This window comes from Macrobrachium nipponense, chromosome 1, assembly GCF_015104395.2.
Source record: "Macrobrachium nipponense isolate FS-2020 chromosome 1, ASM1510439v2, whole genome shotgun sequence".
Classification (NCBI taxonomy): Eukaryota; Metazoa; Arthropoda; class Malacostraca; order Decapoda; family Palaemonidae; genus Macrobrachium; species Macrobrachium nipponense.
Window position 1 is genome coordinate 107,141,641 of NC_087200.1, and position 17,815 is coordinate 107,159,455.

General features: G+C 42.0%; 1 protein-coding gene across 6 annotated transcripts in view; it reads right to left on the minus strand.

The window, feature by feature from the left end:
* Nucleotides 1-17,815, minus strand: part of LOC135219535 (alpha-1,3-mannosyl-glycoprotein 2-beta-N-acetylglucosaminyltransferase-like) — a 386,065-nt gene that overhangs the window by 69,963 nt on the left and 298,287 nt on the right. For all 6 annotated transcript variants that reach the window (XM_064256378.1, XM_064256375.1, XM_064256373.1 and 3 more), the window contains one exon: nucleotides 15,514-15,745. In XM_064256378.1, coding sequence (XP_064112448.1) covers nucleotides 15,514-15,745 — 232 coding nt within the window. The remainder of the gene's footprint in view (nucleotides 1-15,513; nucleotides 15,746-17,815) is intronic.

Below are 17,815 nucleotides of genomic sequence, written 5' to 3' on the forward strand. Positions count from 1 at the left end.
TTCTTGACGCTTCTCCACGTCCAGTGCACGACGTCTCTCGTCATCACTCGGTGGGGAAAAATAAAAAGGAAAGGGTACTTCCGCGTACACTTCCGGTGACGCTGACGCCTCCCCCTTCGCTTTCTTGCTAGAACACGGAGAGTCATCTGAGAAACGCTCCGGACTAGAATCCCTGTCAGGCGTCCTATGACGCTTCAGCGGTTTCGACAAGTTTCGCCTTCCCTCCACCCTCGTTTAGGTGAGGGAGAGGGAGAGGACGAGAAACCCTTGCGAAGGACGCTTTTCTATAGTGCCCTTGAGCCGCCTGCAACGAAGCAGAGCTAGCTGAAGGGAAGTCTGACTGTTGGGGATTCCCCACAACCTCCTTAAGGCTTTCGACTTTCCTTCTCCTCTGGGCTCGTGAGCTTGGAAGAGGTCTAGGCCTGGGAGCGTCGCAGGAGCCTGGCACCTACTGGTGCTTGGAGGAGAAATGTTTCATTTTCCCTTTTTAAAGGGACGAAAGGCGGACCTACCTCTCTTCTCTGGAGCCTTCCTTCTTGCGGGAGGTCTGGAGATCGGACCACCTCGAAAGGGCTGCATAGAATTGCTAGGTTCTTTCTTGTCAGAAACAAAAGCAGGTTTCTTCTTTCTAGCTGACTGCGTCAGAAGATCTTGAGTCGCCTTCTCAGTTAAAGAGTGAGCCACGTCCTTCACTAACTGAGAAGGGAACAAATAGTCAGACAGAGGTGCATACAGTAGAGCTGCCTTCTGAGCATGTGAGACTGCCTTTGTTAAGAAGGCGCCATACACCGTCCTTTTCTTCAAAAGACCTGCTCCAAATAATGAAGAGACTTAAAAAGATCCATCCTGTACCGCTTTGTCGATGCAAGACAAAATGCATACAGGGCTTCAGGTTCGATTCCCTGTGAATCGTAAGCTTTCTTGGACATCACCCCAAGGGACCAATCTAAGAAGTTGAAGACTTCCAATACATGGAAAAGTCCCTTGAGGAGATGATCCAGTTCTGAAATACTCCATGTAATACGAGCAGAATTAAGACTTGGACGCCTTGAAGCGTCAACTAACGTCGAAAAATCTGCCTCTGTTGTAGAAGGGAGAGCGATACCCATATCCTCCCCCTTCTTGTACCATATGCCTCTTTTCCCAGCTAACCTGCTTCAGGCATGCAAATACTGTCCTGACTAAGTCTTCTTCGACTTACATCAAGGGAGGTCTAAGGCGTGTAAAGCCCGCTTCATCGAGATGGTGGGCTTCATCTTCAGAAAAGACGAAGGCTTCTTCGCCTTCGCACTCGAAAAGAGCGAGCGCGGAGAAGGAGGAGCAGCCGGAGTCAACTCGTCTCCGTATTCCTCCAGAAGCAGGGTAGTCAACACTTTATAGTTGGACAAGCCCTCTCTTCCATGATCATCATCATCCGAGTTTTCCTCAAACTCGTGATAATTCTGAGTTTCCGTTCTCCTTTCAGAACTTTCTGGAGGAGACAAACTCCTGATCGGAGAGGGGCTAAGGGAATGAAAGTCTTTCCTTTTCCCCGTTTTGATCGACTTGGAAGGCTTCACAACCTGCGGCTTCTCTTGCGCTTTAGAAGACGTCTTGTATGACGCTTCCCGCTCTCCGAGCGTCATGTATGACGTCTCTTGTTGACGTCTTGATGACGCTTCGCGTCTGGAAGACGCTTAGTTCTCTAAGGGCTTCCTACTTGGAGTCACAATCTTGGACGGAGCGTAACGTCTAAGATCCGCTTGAAATGACGCTTCACTTCTAAAAGACGTCTTTCGTTTCTCTTGTCTTACAACACTCTCGTCAGCCCCCGTTCTTCGAGCAGGTGCGAGAGGACGAGACTTCTTAATTGGAAGCGTCACATCCTTCCGACGGGGCGCTAAAACTCCCACAAGAGATGACAGTTGTTCCTGAACCGCCATAATTCTCTTCTTTACGCTTCTCCCACGTCTAATGCATGACGCCTCTCGTCATCACTCGGGGAAGAAGCATGATGGGGTACTTCCTCATAAGCGTCAGGTTGAAGCTGACAGCCACCTTCGCCTTCTTAATAGCATACGGGGCGTCATCCGAGAAGCGCTCTGGGCTGGAATCAATGTCTTGCTTCATATGACGCTTCAGCGGTCTCGATAAGTCCGACTCCTTCCACCCTCGTTTAGGTGAGGGGAGAGGGAGAGGATGAGAACACTCGCGAAGGACGCTTTTTCTATAGCGCCCTTGAGCTAGCTGCCATGAAGCAGAGCTAGCTGAAGGGACGTCTGACCACGTTGGGGATTCCCCACGACGCCTCCTTAAGGCTTTCGACTTTCCTTCTCCTCTGGGCATGTGAGCTTGGAAGAGGTCTAGGCCTGGGAGCGCCGCAGGGACGATCAAACGCCCCCTCCACAACACTGATAGGATCACTTCACTAAAATGTTCACTATCACTAGCCTTACCTTTCGAGTCAGCCATCTTGGACTTCAAGTCTTTTGCTGACGTCTCTAATAGTTCGAAAGGCAGACAGTGCTTTCAGATTGGCGATTATTTCCGGATGCCGAATCCGAAAAGACACTCTGAGAATGAGATCTATAGTGGGAGAATCTACAGTAGTAGGGTTGAAATTATCCATGAAAGGCTCAATAGGCTTGAACTCACACCTTTCAGTCGTCTAACTCTATCCCTCTCTAACTTCTTCAAATAAGAAGTCAAAGTCTTCCACTCTTCTGCATTTAATCCCTCGCATTCATTACAAGTATGTTATTAGCAGAACACTGAAACCCCCTAAATTTACGGCATACCGTGTGAGGATCAACCGAAGCTTTTGGTATCCTCACCCTGCAGCCTACATTCACACACATTCTCACCAATCACATTAGAATCAGACATACTGAGAAAAATCCAAAAGAGTTATTCCAAACACAGTCCACAGTAGCGAATGCCAAAACACGATCCAAATACGTCACCAAAAAGCCGAAAAACGTTGATCAAATGTTGAAAATGAATCTAAGTCAGGAGGTAATAACAACAATGTTGATACCACCGGCGACAGAGAAAATGATAGAAAACGGGGATGGTTCCTAGTCCTGCCACCCAGGGCAGGCCGGTAGATCACCTGACCTACCTGTAGCGAGTGGCGCGAAATTTGAATTTCTGTCGGGGACGACGGAGTCCTTAGCTATGTATATATCTGACAGGTAAGTTGATTGTATGAAACAATGAAATATACAGTGTCCCTGTCCAGAAGAGCATACAGCAAAATCCATAACTTGGGGAATATGTACACAGATATATACTGGGTCCCTGTCTAATGGATATACAAAGAAATCCTTAATATGGTTAAAATACTGAAATGCTCTACTTGTCCCTGTCCATATGGTCATACAGAGAAATCCTCAACCTGGGAAAACGGTAAAATATACAGTAATCCCTCACCTATCGCTATTAATGGGGACCAGAACCAACAACAATAAGTGGAAAACATTGAAGTAGGTTTCCCCCTATTTTTTAAATACGTACATTTTTTTTGTACATGTACATGTATAAATAATAACTGTATTCTTATAACAAGATACGTAACTCACCTCTATCAATGACGATGATCTTGATAAATGATGATCTTGATAAATGACGATTATCTTTATACATGACGATGAAACACCTGTGCAATGTGATGGAGGTGAAGAAGATGAAGATGATTTACTGCACAGGTTAATGAGAGCTTTACTGCTCCTCAGGTGACGCCTCATCGTCAGTTGTTAGAGGCAGTAGATCACCGACGGCAGCTTCCGATAGAGCTGGAGAAACTGCAGGAGGCAGCGTAGTGGCTCGGTAGGAAGCCGGAGAGGCAGCAGGAGGAGTATCCGACACTTCTGCAGGAAGTTTTCGGCACACCAGGAACATCGTGATGGGAAGTTGTTGACGTTGTTTTTTCATCTGAGCAAAAGATGCTCTTGTACAACGCCATTACACCGTCAATACGGTTACTGAATTCGATGGCTCTGACCATGTTATCATCGATTTCTTGCGCCCTTTGTTGCATAGCCTGTGCCATGTTGCAAAGCTCTTGCAGATTGTCCAATGTAAGGCCACGTTGCTCACGTTCGTCGTCGTCGGCTGCCTCTTCTTCTTCCTCACTCACCGATCTTGTCATTTCGACGAGCTCCTCGTCGGTTAGGGGCTCCGAGTGAACTCGATCAGTGAGTTGACGTCTTCCGCCGTCATGTCGGAGAAACCTTCGTTGGCTACCAACCGCTCCAGCCTCACAGCCTTATCTACGGTTGAGTGATGAACTTCGTCTGGCGTAAATCCCTCATAGTCATGAACGACGTCTGGCTACAATTTTCTCCAACTTGCATTCAGTGTTTGCTGTTTCATCTCCTTAAGAGCGTTCTGAATGTTGGCCAGGCATATCGCAATATTGTACTCCTGCCAATATCTCTTGAGGCTGAAGTCATCGTCGCCTTTGTCAATGGAGGAGATGAGGCCCTGATCCATTGGTTGTATGAGGGAAGTGGTGTTGGGGGGCAGGAACTCCACTTGGACCCTGTCGTAATGCAGGTCCGTTGCATGTCCTCCTGCACAGTCCATCAAGAGGAGGACCTTAAAGGGCAGCCCATTTTCCGCGAGGTACAACTTCACCTGCGGGATAAAGCAGTTCACGAACCAGTCGAGTGTAAGGGCTTTAGTTATCCATGCCTTCTTATTACTCATCCAGTAGACGGGCAGCAAGGCTTTGTTTTTGTTTTTCAAAGACCAAGGATTCAACGACTTGTAAATTAAGCCGGGCTTGAACACGAAGCCCGCGGCATTCCCGCTCATGAACAGTGACAATATCTTTGTGGGCCTTGAACCCTGGCTTCTTCACTTCATCCTTGTAAAGGAACATCCAGGACGGCATCCTCTTCCAGAAGAGGCCAGTTTCATCCATATTGAACACCTGCTCCGGGATATAGTCGCCCTCTTTAATTAATTTCGGGAACTTGTCCTTGACGTAATGAAGAGCTGCCTCTTGGTCTGCCGAGGCGGCCTCCTCTTGAATTTCTCGAACCAGCCCTTGCTGGCAACAAAACCACGTTTTTCTCGTGGGGCAGGATCATCTTCATCGTTGTCATCAACATCATCGTCATCTTCGTTCAATCCCCCTTCAGGAACGAGGCTATCATAAAGGGTTTTGGCTTTAGTTCGAATGATGTTGGTATCAAGACTAACCTTTTTTCCCGACAGTCCGTTATCCACGCTGATAACACATTCTCCATTTGCACAATCTTCTTATTACGAGGAGTCACAACGCGCTTAGTGCCCTTGGAGAACGTTATTGAGGCAGTTTTACAGATTTTTAATTCATCTTTTTTTATGTAGCAAACCACTGATTCATTCAGTCCGTACATGCAGGCAACAGACACATAGCTACTGCCTGCCTTAAGCATGTCTAATAATTTCACTTTCTCGTTCACCGTCATCATTTTTCTCTTCTCCTTGGGTTCACCAGAGGATGTAGAGGGTGTAGGACGTTTAGGAGCCATTTTCAAGGGCATCACAAGCACTATTTTGCACAAAAAAAGCACAAAAGAACAGCTAAAACTTTCACGCAGCAAGAGTAAGCGACACGAGCGTGAGAGAACAATGAATGCGGTCTTCCTTCGCTGGGTGTTCGGCAGGGAGAGATGCTGGGTAACGCGTCTCAGCCAATCAGCTTGCAAGATTCAGGAGCCGAGATGGCCAGCGAATCAGTGGTGGAATTTGAGTTACGCGCCATCTCCGTGTTGATACCTGATGTTCTAATGTACTCTCTCTGCCTTCTGCTAGCGCCCGCGCCATTTTTTCTCAACTTTGAATTTTTTATGAATATTTTTGAAAAATCCACTATGCACTGAGGGCATATAGAGAAATCTTTAACCTAGTGAAAATGATATTGTTATGATACAATAAAGTTTGTTCATACTTACCTGGCAGATATATATATAGCTGTATTTTCTGAAGTCCGACAGAATTTTAAAAACTTCCCGACACACGCAGTGGTCGGCCAGGTGGTTAGTACCCATTCCCGCCGCCTGGGAGGCGGGGGTATCAGGAACCATTCCCATTTTCTATTCATAATTTTTATTTCCACTGTCCCCTGAGGGAGGTCGGGTATACTTGATTATATATATATCGCCAGGTAAGTATGAACAAACTTTATTGTATCAATAACAATATCATTTGGTTCATGAAACTTTACCTGTCAGATATATATATAGCTGAATCCCACCTTTGGAGGTGGGAAGGGACAGAATAGAAGGATTTTAGGAAACAAATGCATGCAGATGATTTACATCTTGGTTCCACCTGTTAGCATAGCTGGCTTCGTGGTTACTGCCACGTAAGTCTGCTTGTGCTACTAGAGTTGCCAGCGAGGTAGAGACCTATATAGCTGGTGCACTCCAGATGATCTGTCAACAGGGGCGAGACCACGACGTGACTAGACCATATTGACCATAACCATGAGGGCTAAAGAAGTAAAAATAAAAAAATATATATATATATATATATATCACCACCTGACCAACCTAGCCAAAGTTAAGGTGTTTTAACTAGGCTTAAGAGTTTAAGAAGTCGCCGTTGTCGGCGACTCATCAACTAAATTAAGAGCTCTTCCTAACCATTTTCTACAGATAGATGAGTGGTACTTCTTGCCCCCAAGATTGTGTCTGGCAGACACGTATGGCCCTAGCGAGCAGCAGATCTCATATGCCATCTTCACATCTCGCAGGGAGTGTGAAGTGAACACAGAGTTGCTTCGCTAAAACATGGTACTAAGGATGTTGCTGAGTGCCATGCTCTGTTGAAATGCTTCCGAGGCCGCGCCCTCACCTCGTGAGCATTCAGATAAAAAGATTTCAAATCTTTGTGCAAACAACAATGAGGAGCATTTTTGAAAGAACTCCTTAACACTAAAGCCAGGGTGTTCTTCGATATGGGCAAGTCTGGTCTTTTTCGGAACACTGCAGATTGCCCGAATGACTTCGACTTTCTTGAGTTTTATGTAGATAAAACTTGAGAGACCCGACAGGGCACAGGACTCTCTCTGGCTCCTGCCCACTAACTTGTGGCCATCCTTGCTTCCCCAGCTCCTGGCCCAAGGACAAAACGGTTTCCATTCTTAGGCCACAACGGAAGGCTTAGAGAGCACACCGCCTTGTGTTTCTCTTAAACTAAAAGCCAAAACTTGTGACGATGGCTTAAATTTCACTAACCCTCTTTGTCGTATCTAGTGGTTAGAAAGAAGGCCTTCCTGATCACATGCAAGAAGTTACAGGTAGGAAGGAGGTTCGAATGCTTTAACATCAAGAACTTCAGACTACGTCTAAGTTCCACATTGAAAGCTTCGATCTGGACATGCACAGTCAGTCCGTCTGTACTAAAGTCAGGTGACCGACCAGTTGACCAGTCAGACGAATCAAGGACAGCAAGGCTGTACCCTGAAGACCATAAGGCACTATTCTTCGCTGAAGGATGAGTGTCTGGACTGCCTGGGCGATTCAATCTAAGCAAACCTTGGGGGTGTATCAACGCAACCCAACGTCGTCAGCGAATCAACTCCTGACTCGAGCTTCTGGTGCCAGGAGAAAGGAGCGAGGAGCAAAAGGCGATTCAGTCCCGAAGGAAGAATGCCTGACAGTCCAACCTGGTCTCATGTTACACGATCATCGGGGGTGTATAAACGCAACCGACTTCGTCAACAAGAAACTCAGGGCTACTATATGTCGCCTGATCTCGCACGAGTGTCTGACTCCGAGAAAACAGGTGAGACAAAAAGTAGATGGTGAGCGAGTTTCGAGATTCCACAACATATTTGCATATTCTTTAATAGTTGTGACTGCCAGCTTATCCCATTCTTCAGACGGAAATGGAAGGCGGTAATCTTATTCCTGTCAAACATCTCGATAGTCTGAACGTAGTCAGACTCAGAGCGGAGAGGTTATAGGTACTTTTCGAGTTAGAGTAGACCAACTCTCTCGGAAAAGGTCCTTGGAAAGTGAACTAGGAAGTATGTGACCTCTGTGAAATCCAGGATTCTGAAGGCCAACATGGGGCGATCAGCGTCATTGTCGCTCCCTGTGACGTCATAAATCCTCTTATTACATTTCCTAAGCGATTGAAAAAGGGGAAAAGAGACTAAACATCCATCCCCGTTCAATATCATAGGATGGCGTTATGTACCGATCCCGGATCGAGAATAAGGGAGCAGAGAAGAAGCCGCCTCTTCGTCCTCAACATATCGAAGAGAGAAATGAAAGGGCGTCCCTAAAGTCTACACAACTCTCAACTTACTTCTAAAGAAAGATTCCACTCGGAAGTGAATAGTTGCTGCCGTCGATCGAGACGATTCGTACGGACTTTTGCAATCCTGTAACGAACCTGTAGAGGATCGTTATATTTTACGCCTGTTGTTATAATAGGCTCTTTCTCGTAAACTCGAACAAGGACCGAGAGAAGATACTTCTTAAGATATGAGAGAGCTGTGGAATATCAGAGTTGATCTGGACCACTGGTTCCCAAAAACTCGTTTCGAGGACTGGAGGGACTACCGAATCGCTTTTACTTCTTTCAGATTAAGATCCAGGACATCTGAAACCCTATCCAGATGTCCGGCACCTTCTTTCTATCACCTCAGGTGATAGACGCACTGAGAGATGTTCAGAATCATTCCTAAATCTAGAATAATTTTTCAGTTTCCCGGTAAGGAAAAAACTGTGGTCTGAATTGCAGTCTATTCGGGGAAACAAACTTCTTCAGGAAGGAATGGTCCCCAGCAAGCTCATCCATTCCCTCCCCGAGTATGCTTACTTCCCTAAATAAGGCTGCGCTTTGCCTAAGCAGGAGAGCAAATAAAAGTGCAATGTTGCGGTAGACTCGTAGTTCCATACATGCGGTAACGAGCACCGAAAGGATTAAGAGATAACTCTGTTGAACATAGTAAGGCAAAACGAATGCAACGTTTATTCATTCACGTAAGAAATCCCCATCAATCTTAGGCTAAAGTCCGTGATTGTAGGACAGAGATACAGATAGTCGTCAATCCCGCAGGAGAGACGTAACCGTCAGCACAGAGATACGGTTAGTCAGTCAATCCCGCAGGAGAGAAAGAAAGACTAACCTACCGTGCATGACAGCGCACGATCTGTTACTGGCTCGGTTGGACTGGAGGAGTCAGACACAGCGTGACAGCAAGCAGCAAGCAGCTTACGAACGTCGTCTCTTAACTTTGTCTGGGTTGCCAGCTACCCTATTCTACGAAGAAAAAATAGGTTCCGTTATTTTTTGAGCAGAAAGACTCTCAAGCTGGTATATTTAAGCGTAACAGAAACGCTAAATATATAGATGCGTTTGTGTCGTCAGAACACTACCATACAACGGTAAAAGATAAATCGGAAACTCCTGGAAGGCTGCAGGGAGTAACGATTAAATGTCCTTAAAATAGACAATAGACCTCTCGGTTGCCATCCGAAGAGGTAACTACAGCAAGCGTATATTGACTTGAACCAACCAGAAGTAAAATAACGCAAGGCAAAAATGAAATTATATCCACAAAGTTTGTTCCTACTTACCTGGCAGACATATATATAGCTGAATTCGGAAATACAGCTACATACATATCTGACAGGCAAGTTTCATGAACAAAACTTAAGAGAATCGAAGCAGTCGAAGCAGTCAGCTCAAGCTTCTTATGTTATTGGACATAAGCGTTCATTGACGTAGTCTACAAGTCTATTTCTTGTACGAGTCTGCGAATGACGAATGAGAGCTCTTCCGAATCTTGTCAATATGAGCTTATTCGCTTACGCAATATCAAGTTAATGAGATGTTTGTCAATGAGAAACTAACCCATTTACGGGACAAAGAAAGATATTTTGTCAAAGAGGGGATACCCACTTACTTGACAAACGAAAGTATATTGTCAATGGGGGAAAGTCACTGAATTGACAAAACGTAATCCAGGGAGTCGAGCATTGAATTTTTCCGATTCCCGTCTCAAACGAGGAAGGGGCAAGAATCTGTTAAGAGACTTGGCTTACGGCAAGTAGAACGACGATGTTCAATTCGGCAGCGTAGTCCGACTAGAAACTAACAAATCTATCATCTGAAAAACCCTTTCAGATGGGCTTAAAAAAGCTTGGAAAATTAAAATTTCCTGAGGGAAGAGGAAGAAACTCTCCACCAGCTTCCTCTCCCGTATCACAACTAATGCCTGCTAAAGCTTAAAATTATTGGCAGTATGGCAAAGGAAGTCCTGTCTTGCGCTTTCCTGAAGAGCGTCCTTTTGATGAGTGCCTTTGCAAGAATCCTACTGAACGTTGCCGAGAGTCCTGACGTGCAGGACATCGAGCCTTACATAACCCGTAACTGCCTTATCTTGCAAAGTCTTGACTGCGGTAGTGGCAACTTAAATTTATTGGCAGAATGGCAAAGGTTGCGGTAGAGCAAACGAGATCTTCCTTAACTCCATCCACCTATGGGAAAAGCAATATTAATTGACAGAGACCTCTTGAATTCACGAAACCCGATGTCTTGCTGGGTTTCGAAGAAGAAGTTGTCTGTTCACTTTAAGCTTCCTCCGAAGCACTGCCTACTTCACATTCTTTGCAGGTAGGTAGAAGGTATCACCGAAGGTAGAGGTAAAAATTCTTTAGGCCCAAATCTGAAACAAGAGCTTGAAGAGTTCAACAGAAACGTTCAGCCAGGCGACACACCTGGCGTGCGCTGGTGCACGCTCGGCGTCCACTGGAGCGCGCTCGGTGTCCACTGGAGCGCGCTCGGCGTCCACTGGAGCGCGCTCGGCGTCCACTTGGCGTGCACCCGCGCGCGCCTGGAGTCCATCCGAGCATCCCAGGCGTCAGCTCTCAAAAGCTTCCTGGTACTATGACTTCTTTTACGTATTTCTCGGTGGAAAGACGGACACGAGTTCAGGCGACGTTCGCCTTCTTACTTCTCACTGAAACGCATAACGAGAGAGAGAGAGAGAGAGGACGTTGAAGCGTCCTCTTCTATAAAGCTTCTATTTAGAGGGAGCGAGTCCTTCCGAAAGCTCCAACCCCTGCACGGAGAGGACGCTTCGGAGGACGAGAAGCAAACTTTCAGGATTCGTGCACGCGCACCACGCCACTTTGGCAGTCTGGGGATTTTCATCAGAAACTGCCGAAGGCACGCCAGATCGGTGGGGTTCCTTGTAACCCTCCTTAGCTTTCGACATGCTCCCCTCCCCGGGTCCTGGGAGTCAAGCAGAGGTCCCGGCCTAGAGGCGAAACGAGGCCGATCTGACGCACCCTCCACTACACAAGGGTATCACTGCACTTCTGCACTTCACTTTTACTCTCTAAAGCAAGCACTTTCGATTCTAAGTTACGAATCGAAAGAGTATCAGAGAAAGGGCAATTCCTCTACAGACACTGCTTAGGGCCCGAAGGCAATACTGCAGGTTAGGAGTAACAATTACAGAAGTAGCACTTCACAGCAATGAAGGAGAGCGAGCACCTCTCGTAGACATATTCATAGCCCGTACGCCATACTACAGGGTTAGGCAAAATAAAGTCTACAGGAAGGTTAGCAGGTTCACTACCCTGACTTTTGTTACTGATTAATTGCGTACATACGAATCATACGTCTTCCTTACGGAATTAGACATGTTTACTGATTAATTGCGTACATACGAATCATACGTCTTCCTTACGGAATAGACAAAGTCTCACACTCCTTACATGACAAATCTCAACAAAGAAGGAAGACCCATACCCCTCGTACATACCAAGTGCGGATCTACCGAAGCTTTCGGTAGCCACACCCTATCTTTGCATACCACCCCGTCTGAAACTAGCCTAACTAGATTCAGATATTTTAAGCAAAAATGAATCAAATTCAAATCAATTTAAGATAGCGTATGTCTCGCCACAAATCCAAGTAAATAAATCAAAAGACAATTAGGATACTTAGCGGCAATGAAGTTTCCAAAATCCTAAGACGGAGTACTGAAAACAGGTGTTTTCAGCACCGGCGACAGAAAAATTATGAATAGAAAATGGGAATGGTTCCTGATACCCGCCTCCCAGCGGCGGGAATGGGTACTAACCACCTGGCGACCACTGCGGTGTGTCGGAAGTTTTTAAAATTCTGTCGGACTTCAGAAAATACAGCTATATATATATCTGACAGGTAAGTTTCATGAACAAAATGCTGAAATATATACTGGGTCTCTGTCCATATGGGCATACAGTGAAAAGGCTGAAATATACTGTATATCCTTAACCCGGTGAAAACACTGAAATATAGTGGCTCACTGTCCATATGTATATAAAAAGAAATCCTTAAACTGGTGAAAACACTGAAATATACAGGTACATAATCCTTTATCTGAAATTCTTGCGGTCGGGTGTTTTTCAGTTTTTGGAATTTTTCGGCTTTCAGAATGGTGGGGTCAGGAGCATAATCAAACATTATTACTGCAGCAAAAGCATTTTTTCCCTTTTTTTCATGCTTTCTCATTATAGTAGTTATTTATTCATAATAGTTTATTATTATATTGATAATACTGTTAAATGAATGTGAGATCATTAACATCATCAATAATAAAATAGTAGTGGGACAATTAAGACCATATCTTCACAAAAAAAATTATTTTCAATGAAAGCAATCAATAAAATTTAAAAATATACATATTTGAACATTACCATGATCATAATTATTTGACTGCTAATGGCAAAAATTACTCAATAATATGCTTTATATCATTATTTCTCCTTGAAAGCAAGAGTTTAAAAATTTTAACTTTAACATAGGGGTATAACAAATCTCACACAGTGTCATAGTGATGAAATGTAAACTCATGAAGATAGTGACAATAAAGAATAGCCCTACCCTGCATCACCAAGATGAAATGTATTTTACAATCTTACTTATTCTCAAAATTCACAAGATGAAATTATGATTGATCTAGGAGAGGGTTGTTCTTAATTGACACTAGCATGTAGTCATCAGTTTGCAGTTGTACATTTGATCACTACAGCACACTGTGTAGGATTTTTCATTCCACTATATAATAGTTAAAATAGTTAAATTCTTCTTTTCAAGAAGAAATAACTATACAGTAGTACCTCGAGATACGAAAGGCTCTACTTATGAAAAACTCGAGATACGAAAGCCAATGCGAAAAATTGTACTGCTCTACATACGAAAAGTTTTCAAGATACGAAAGGTTGTTGCTGTAAAGTCCCAAGATTCGCCCGGACCACCGAGAACAATTTTAAAACTCCCGCGCCGCCAACTGAGTAAACTCGCCACCATCCTCCCGCTCTCCCATTGGTTCCTGATGCTAGTCACTCCATAAGGTCCTGCTCTCCTATTGGTCAGCATCTACCCCTTGTGCTTTAAGTATTCTAATGGTAAAAGGTTGCTGTAAATTGAAAAACTTATTCATGCAATACATTTAATAAAAAAAAACATTAGGGTAAAGATAGAATAAAGAATAGAAATGAATGGTTATCATACTGTGTTAGTAGTTTCAGTAGTTGAAGAGAGATAATGAAAATTTATGGCTTACTGTGTAAAAGTGATTGCTTGGCGATCGTTCGATACTAGTAAGTGCTGGATGTAATCAGACGTTTGGAAGCTTTTTTTTTTTTTATTATTATTATAGTTAATGGTTACTTAATAATTATTTGAAATGAGTACATGCAATACATTTAATAAAAAAATTGTGAATTAGATATCAGAAAATATAAAATAAATCAGTCTGCCAACAAATAGGTATTTTTTAGAATTCTTCTTCTGTTTTATTATTACCTTACGTATTACGTATGTTTCAACTTTCATTACAGCTGTCAGTAACTCGGTATCTCCATTAGGTAAAGATAGAATAAAGAATAGAAATGAATGGTTATTATACTGTTTGGTGGTTTCATTAGTTGAAGAGAGATATTAATGACAATTTATGGCTTACTGTGTGCTAGGAAAAATGATTGCTTGGCGCTTGTTCGATACTCGTAAGAATGTAAACAATCGATTGGAAGGTTTGTTTTTTCTTTGTTTGTGTATTATAGTTAATGATTAATTAATAATTATTTGAAATGAGTACATACTGATTATTTATACATTTTATTGGCATATTTTAAGCTTTTAGCTCTTAGGTTTAGATGTCAGAATCATAGACTAGGCTACAGTAGCAACCGCTAACATAGGCTAGGCTTATTGCTAGGGGACATATGCTAAAGTCCTAATATATGCAGTAAAAATGGGGTTGAACATTACATGCAGTTCAATATTACTCAAGTATGTACAGTATTTTGCCTTTTTGGAGACATATTTCTTCCGTCGTAACCCTAGAACATGTGTTTTAGGCCTGGAAATATAATTTACTGGGGTGTTTTTGGAGGGCTTGGAACGGATTAGCCATTTTACATGTAAAATGTGTTCCAAGATACGAAAAACTCATAATACGAAGGCCGTCTCGGAACGGATTAATTTCGTATCTCGAGGTACCACTGTATAAGGCAAATTACTGAATAATTGTTGCCATCAGCAGTCATATATTCACACTCATGGTAACGTTCAATTTAGTGCCGTCACAACATATGTCTATGAATGAAACAGAAGTAGACGGCAGCCATTGGATAACAAATCTCCATGGCAACCATCCAGCCAATCAGGTTTTAGCTGTATTCTGTCTGAGAAAGAACGTTTTGCTCATGTGAAATTGACAATGACATGTGTCTGTGTTTTGAATACATTACGCAGTTTTAAATAGTGTACGTATTTTAATGATTACATCAAGAATAAAATAAATTCCTTCTCACTAATTTGAGTGCAAAATTGTTGGTTCAGAGATTCTTCAGCAACAAAAATTATATTTTTCCTTCTTTTTTTTTTTGCTTCAGACGATATTTACTAACTGCATTGGCATACCTTCAAAACAAATTAATCTCTTTAATCTCTGGAGGAATGTTAATCCATTTCTGTTTACCTGCTGGTCACAACCTTTATAGCCCACATGTCTGACAACAATAATCTATCTTTCTATCTTTCTTTCTGTCTTCCAAATATGTATTAGCCTAGTGTAGGCTATATTCAAGAAACAATTTTTCCAACAAATGATGGGTTTTTTGGAACCTAACCCCATCGTAAGTAGGGGAGCACCTGTATTGTTTACAATTAACAGAGGTAGTCATATAAACCAGGTGTTGGCTAAGATGCATCCTGGAATACTTTTCTTTTCCAATCTTTTCTTCATGCACCTCAATGTAATCCACATGGTTTAAGGCTATCTTATAATTAACAGGTTTGAATTGACAATTGATTATCATAATTCAACATAAATAACTTGGTACAACAGGGGCTAAATTTTTCTAAAAGCAATAGTCCTACTTTCTTTACAAGTGAAGTATAACCTGAGAAAAAAGTAACTATTAAAAAATATAAGAATATTTAAATGTCTTACATATAAACAGCCAACTATATTTCCCTCGCAATTTTATATATACTGTAGATAAAAAAAAAATGTAAACTTACTTGCTAACACCTTTCTTTCCAAAAGTACGGGTCCGTGACACTTCAGGTCGAATACAAGCTCTGTTGTTGCGCTGTTCTGGAGCACGAACCCAGTCATCCCAATATGACCTAGGCCACTTGGGGCCAAGTTCATCCCACAGTTCTTTGGTCATCATCCACCCCAAACCAGGGAAGAAATCTGTCCTATATAATATGCTGCTTCCATTTTTTATATCGACCAAGTTTGGTTTACCTAATGAAACAGAAATAATTTATTTAAAAAAATCAATAAGCCATTCAACAGTTTTACTCATTTCTAATACCATTCCAAGAATGGATGTATAATGAGAATTCATATACTATTACATATAAATAAGTATTCAGTTTATTGAAGAAGAGTTAAAAGTAATGGCTGAGTTGGTTAATTCAATTTATAAATTCTTTTTAAACTTCCTGATACTACTTTTGCTGTTACTAAATTCTTCCAGTAACTCTCATCTGTACATCCTTCTCAACGAAAGGAGACCTTAACAGCAGCTGATTAGGAATCCTTTACTGGAAAACAATATGCTGTAACCGATTAAACAAAGTAACTTCAATGAAGTTTTAGCTGGTAATTGAATACAGTGCAGTATTAAGTCTGGGATTAAATTCCAAGTTCTGATTCATGTCTCAATCTACATCTCATATAGATTTAGTAGTGGTTTGCTTTGCTTGACCTCTGGTATTGACATGTATCGGTACTGAAACATTTACTGTGTTTTTCTTTCACATTAAGTATGCTATGCCCTATACTGTGCAATTGAGATTTTCCCTTTTGTGTCTGTGTCCACAACTGAAATTTAACTCAGGTTTCCAGTCTTAATGAGTAGATAAAAGCTTCATGTTATGCTATCTGTTATGTATCTGCCTCAATCATGAGTTATTTGTGTAACTGAATTTATACAAACAGTTTTTTTCTTTGGAATCTTTTAATAAGGTACTCAATAGTTTTGTTGTCCCCTTTAATCTCTCATTTTACACTCCCAGAATGCAGATGAGTTCCTCATCTTTTGTGTACTACTTGAAAGGGCAAGGACTACATCCCCAAATCAACCTTATCTGACTGGTAGTGAACATTTAAGCATAATATTCACTCTGCTCTTCTGAGTCTTTCCACTTCAAGACTTCAGAATTTATGTGACTGGGAGCAGGATGTATGGGCAACGAATGACTGCTCTATTAGATTGATGGGTTCAGTATGAACAAGTCCAAAAGCTCAAATGGTCGGGCAGCCAAACTAATATCATGTCAGGTCTGTCATAAAGAGACCAAAACCTTGGCACAGATTCCAAGAATGACCACTTTAAGTGACAAATAGGACAGGATGAAACTCATCATACTTGAAAGAGTTTGTGTGTGCAAAATTCAAGGATGGGATATCTAAATCATCAGAGATTGTTTGAAGGTATAAAATCACAAGTGGAAGGGATAATAGCAATATGTGGCTTGAGAAAATTAATGGTTTAACAAAGGAAAAATGGAGAATGCTAATGTGAGATTGTATTATAAAACAGAATACTGTGTACATTACAGCAAAGAGACAAAGAAAAAAAAAGAGGGATAGCTTGAAAACTAACATGAAACAAGGTTATCTCATCACCATAACTGTTTAATCCCTCCATCTTTTGGATGGAGTGATGATACAAGTTAACCCTCTTACGCCGAAGCAGTAAAAAAAAATTGTCTCCCATGTACCGGAGGTGTTTCAGAGTGAGCGCGGAAGCGGAAAACATATTTTTTTCAAAAAATCACAGCGCGCTTAGTTTTCAAGATTAAGAGTTCATTTTTGGCTCCTTTTTGTGTCATTGGCTGAAGTTTAGTATGCAACCATCAGAAATGAAAAAAATTATCATTATCATATATAAATAATGCGATATATGATAGAGCAAAATTGAAATTTCATATATAATTGTATTCAAATCGCGCTGTGCGCAAAATGGTTAAAGGTAACAAGTTACTTTTTTTTGTTGTAATGTACACTAAATTGCAATCATTTTGGTATATAACACATTGTAAAACGATAAAAGCAACACAGAGAAAATATTATCACAAAATAATGCATGAATTCGTAACGCGCAGACGTAAACAAATATTTTTTTCAAAAATTCACCAAAATCTAAAATATTGTCCTAGAGACTTCCAATTTCTTTCAAAATGAAGACAAATGATTGAATATTACTATACTGTAAGAGTATTAGTTTACAATTGCAGTTTTTGACCACATCTGACGAGTTAAAGTTGACCGAATGTCGAATTTTTTTATATATATATTTTTTATATG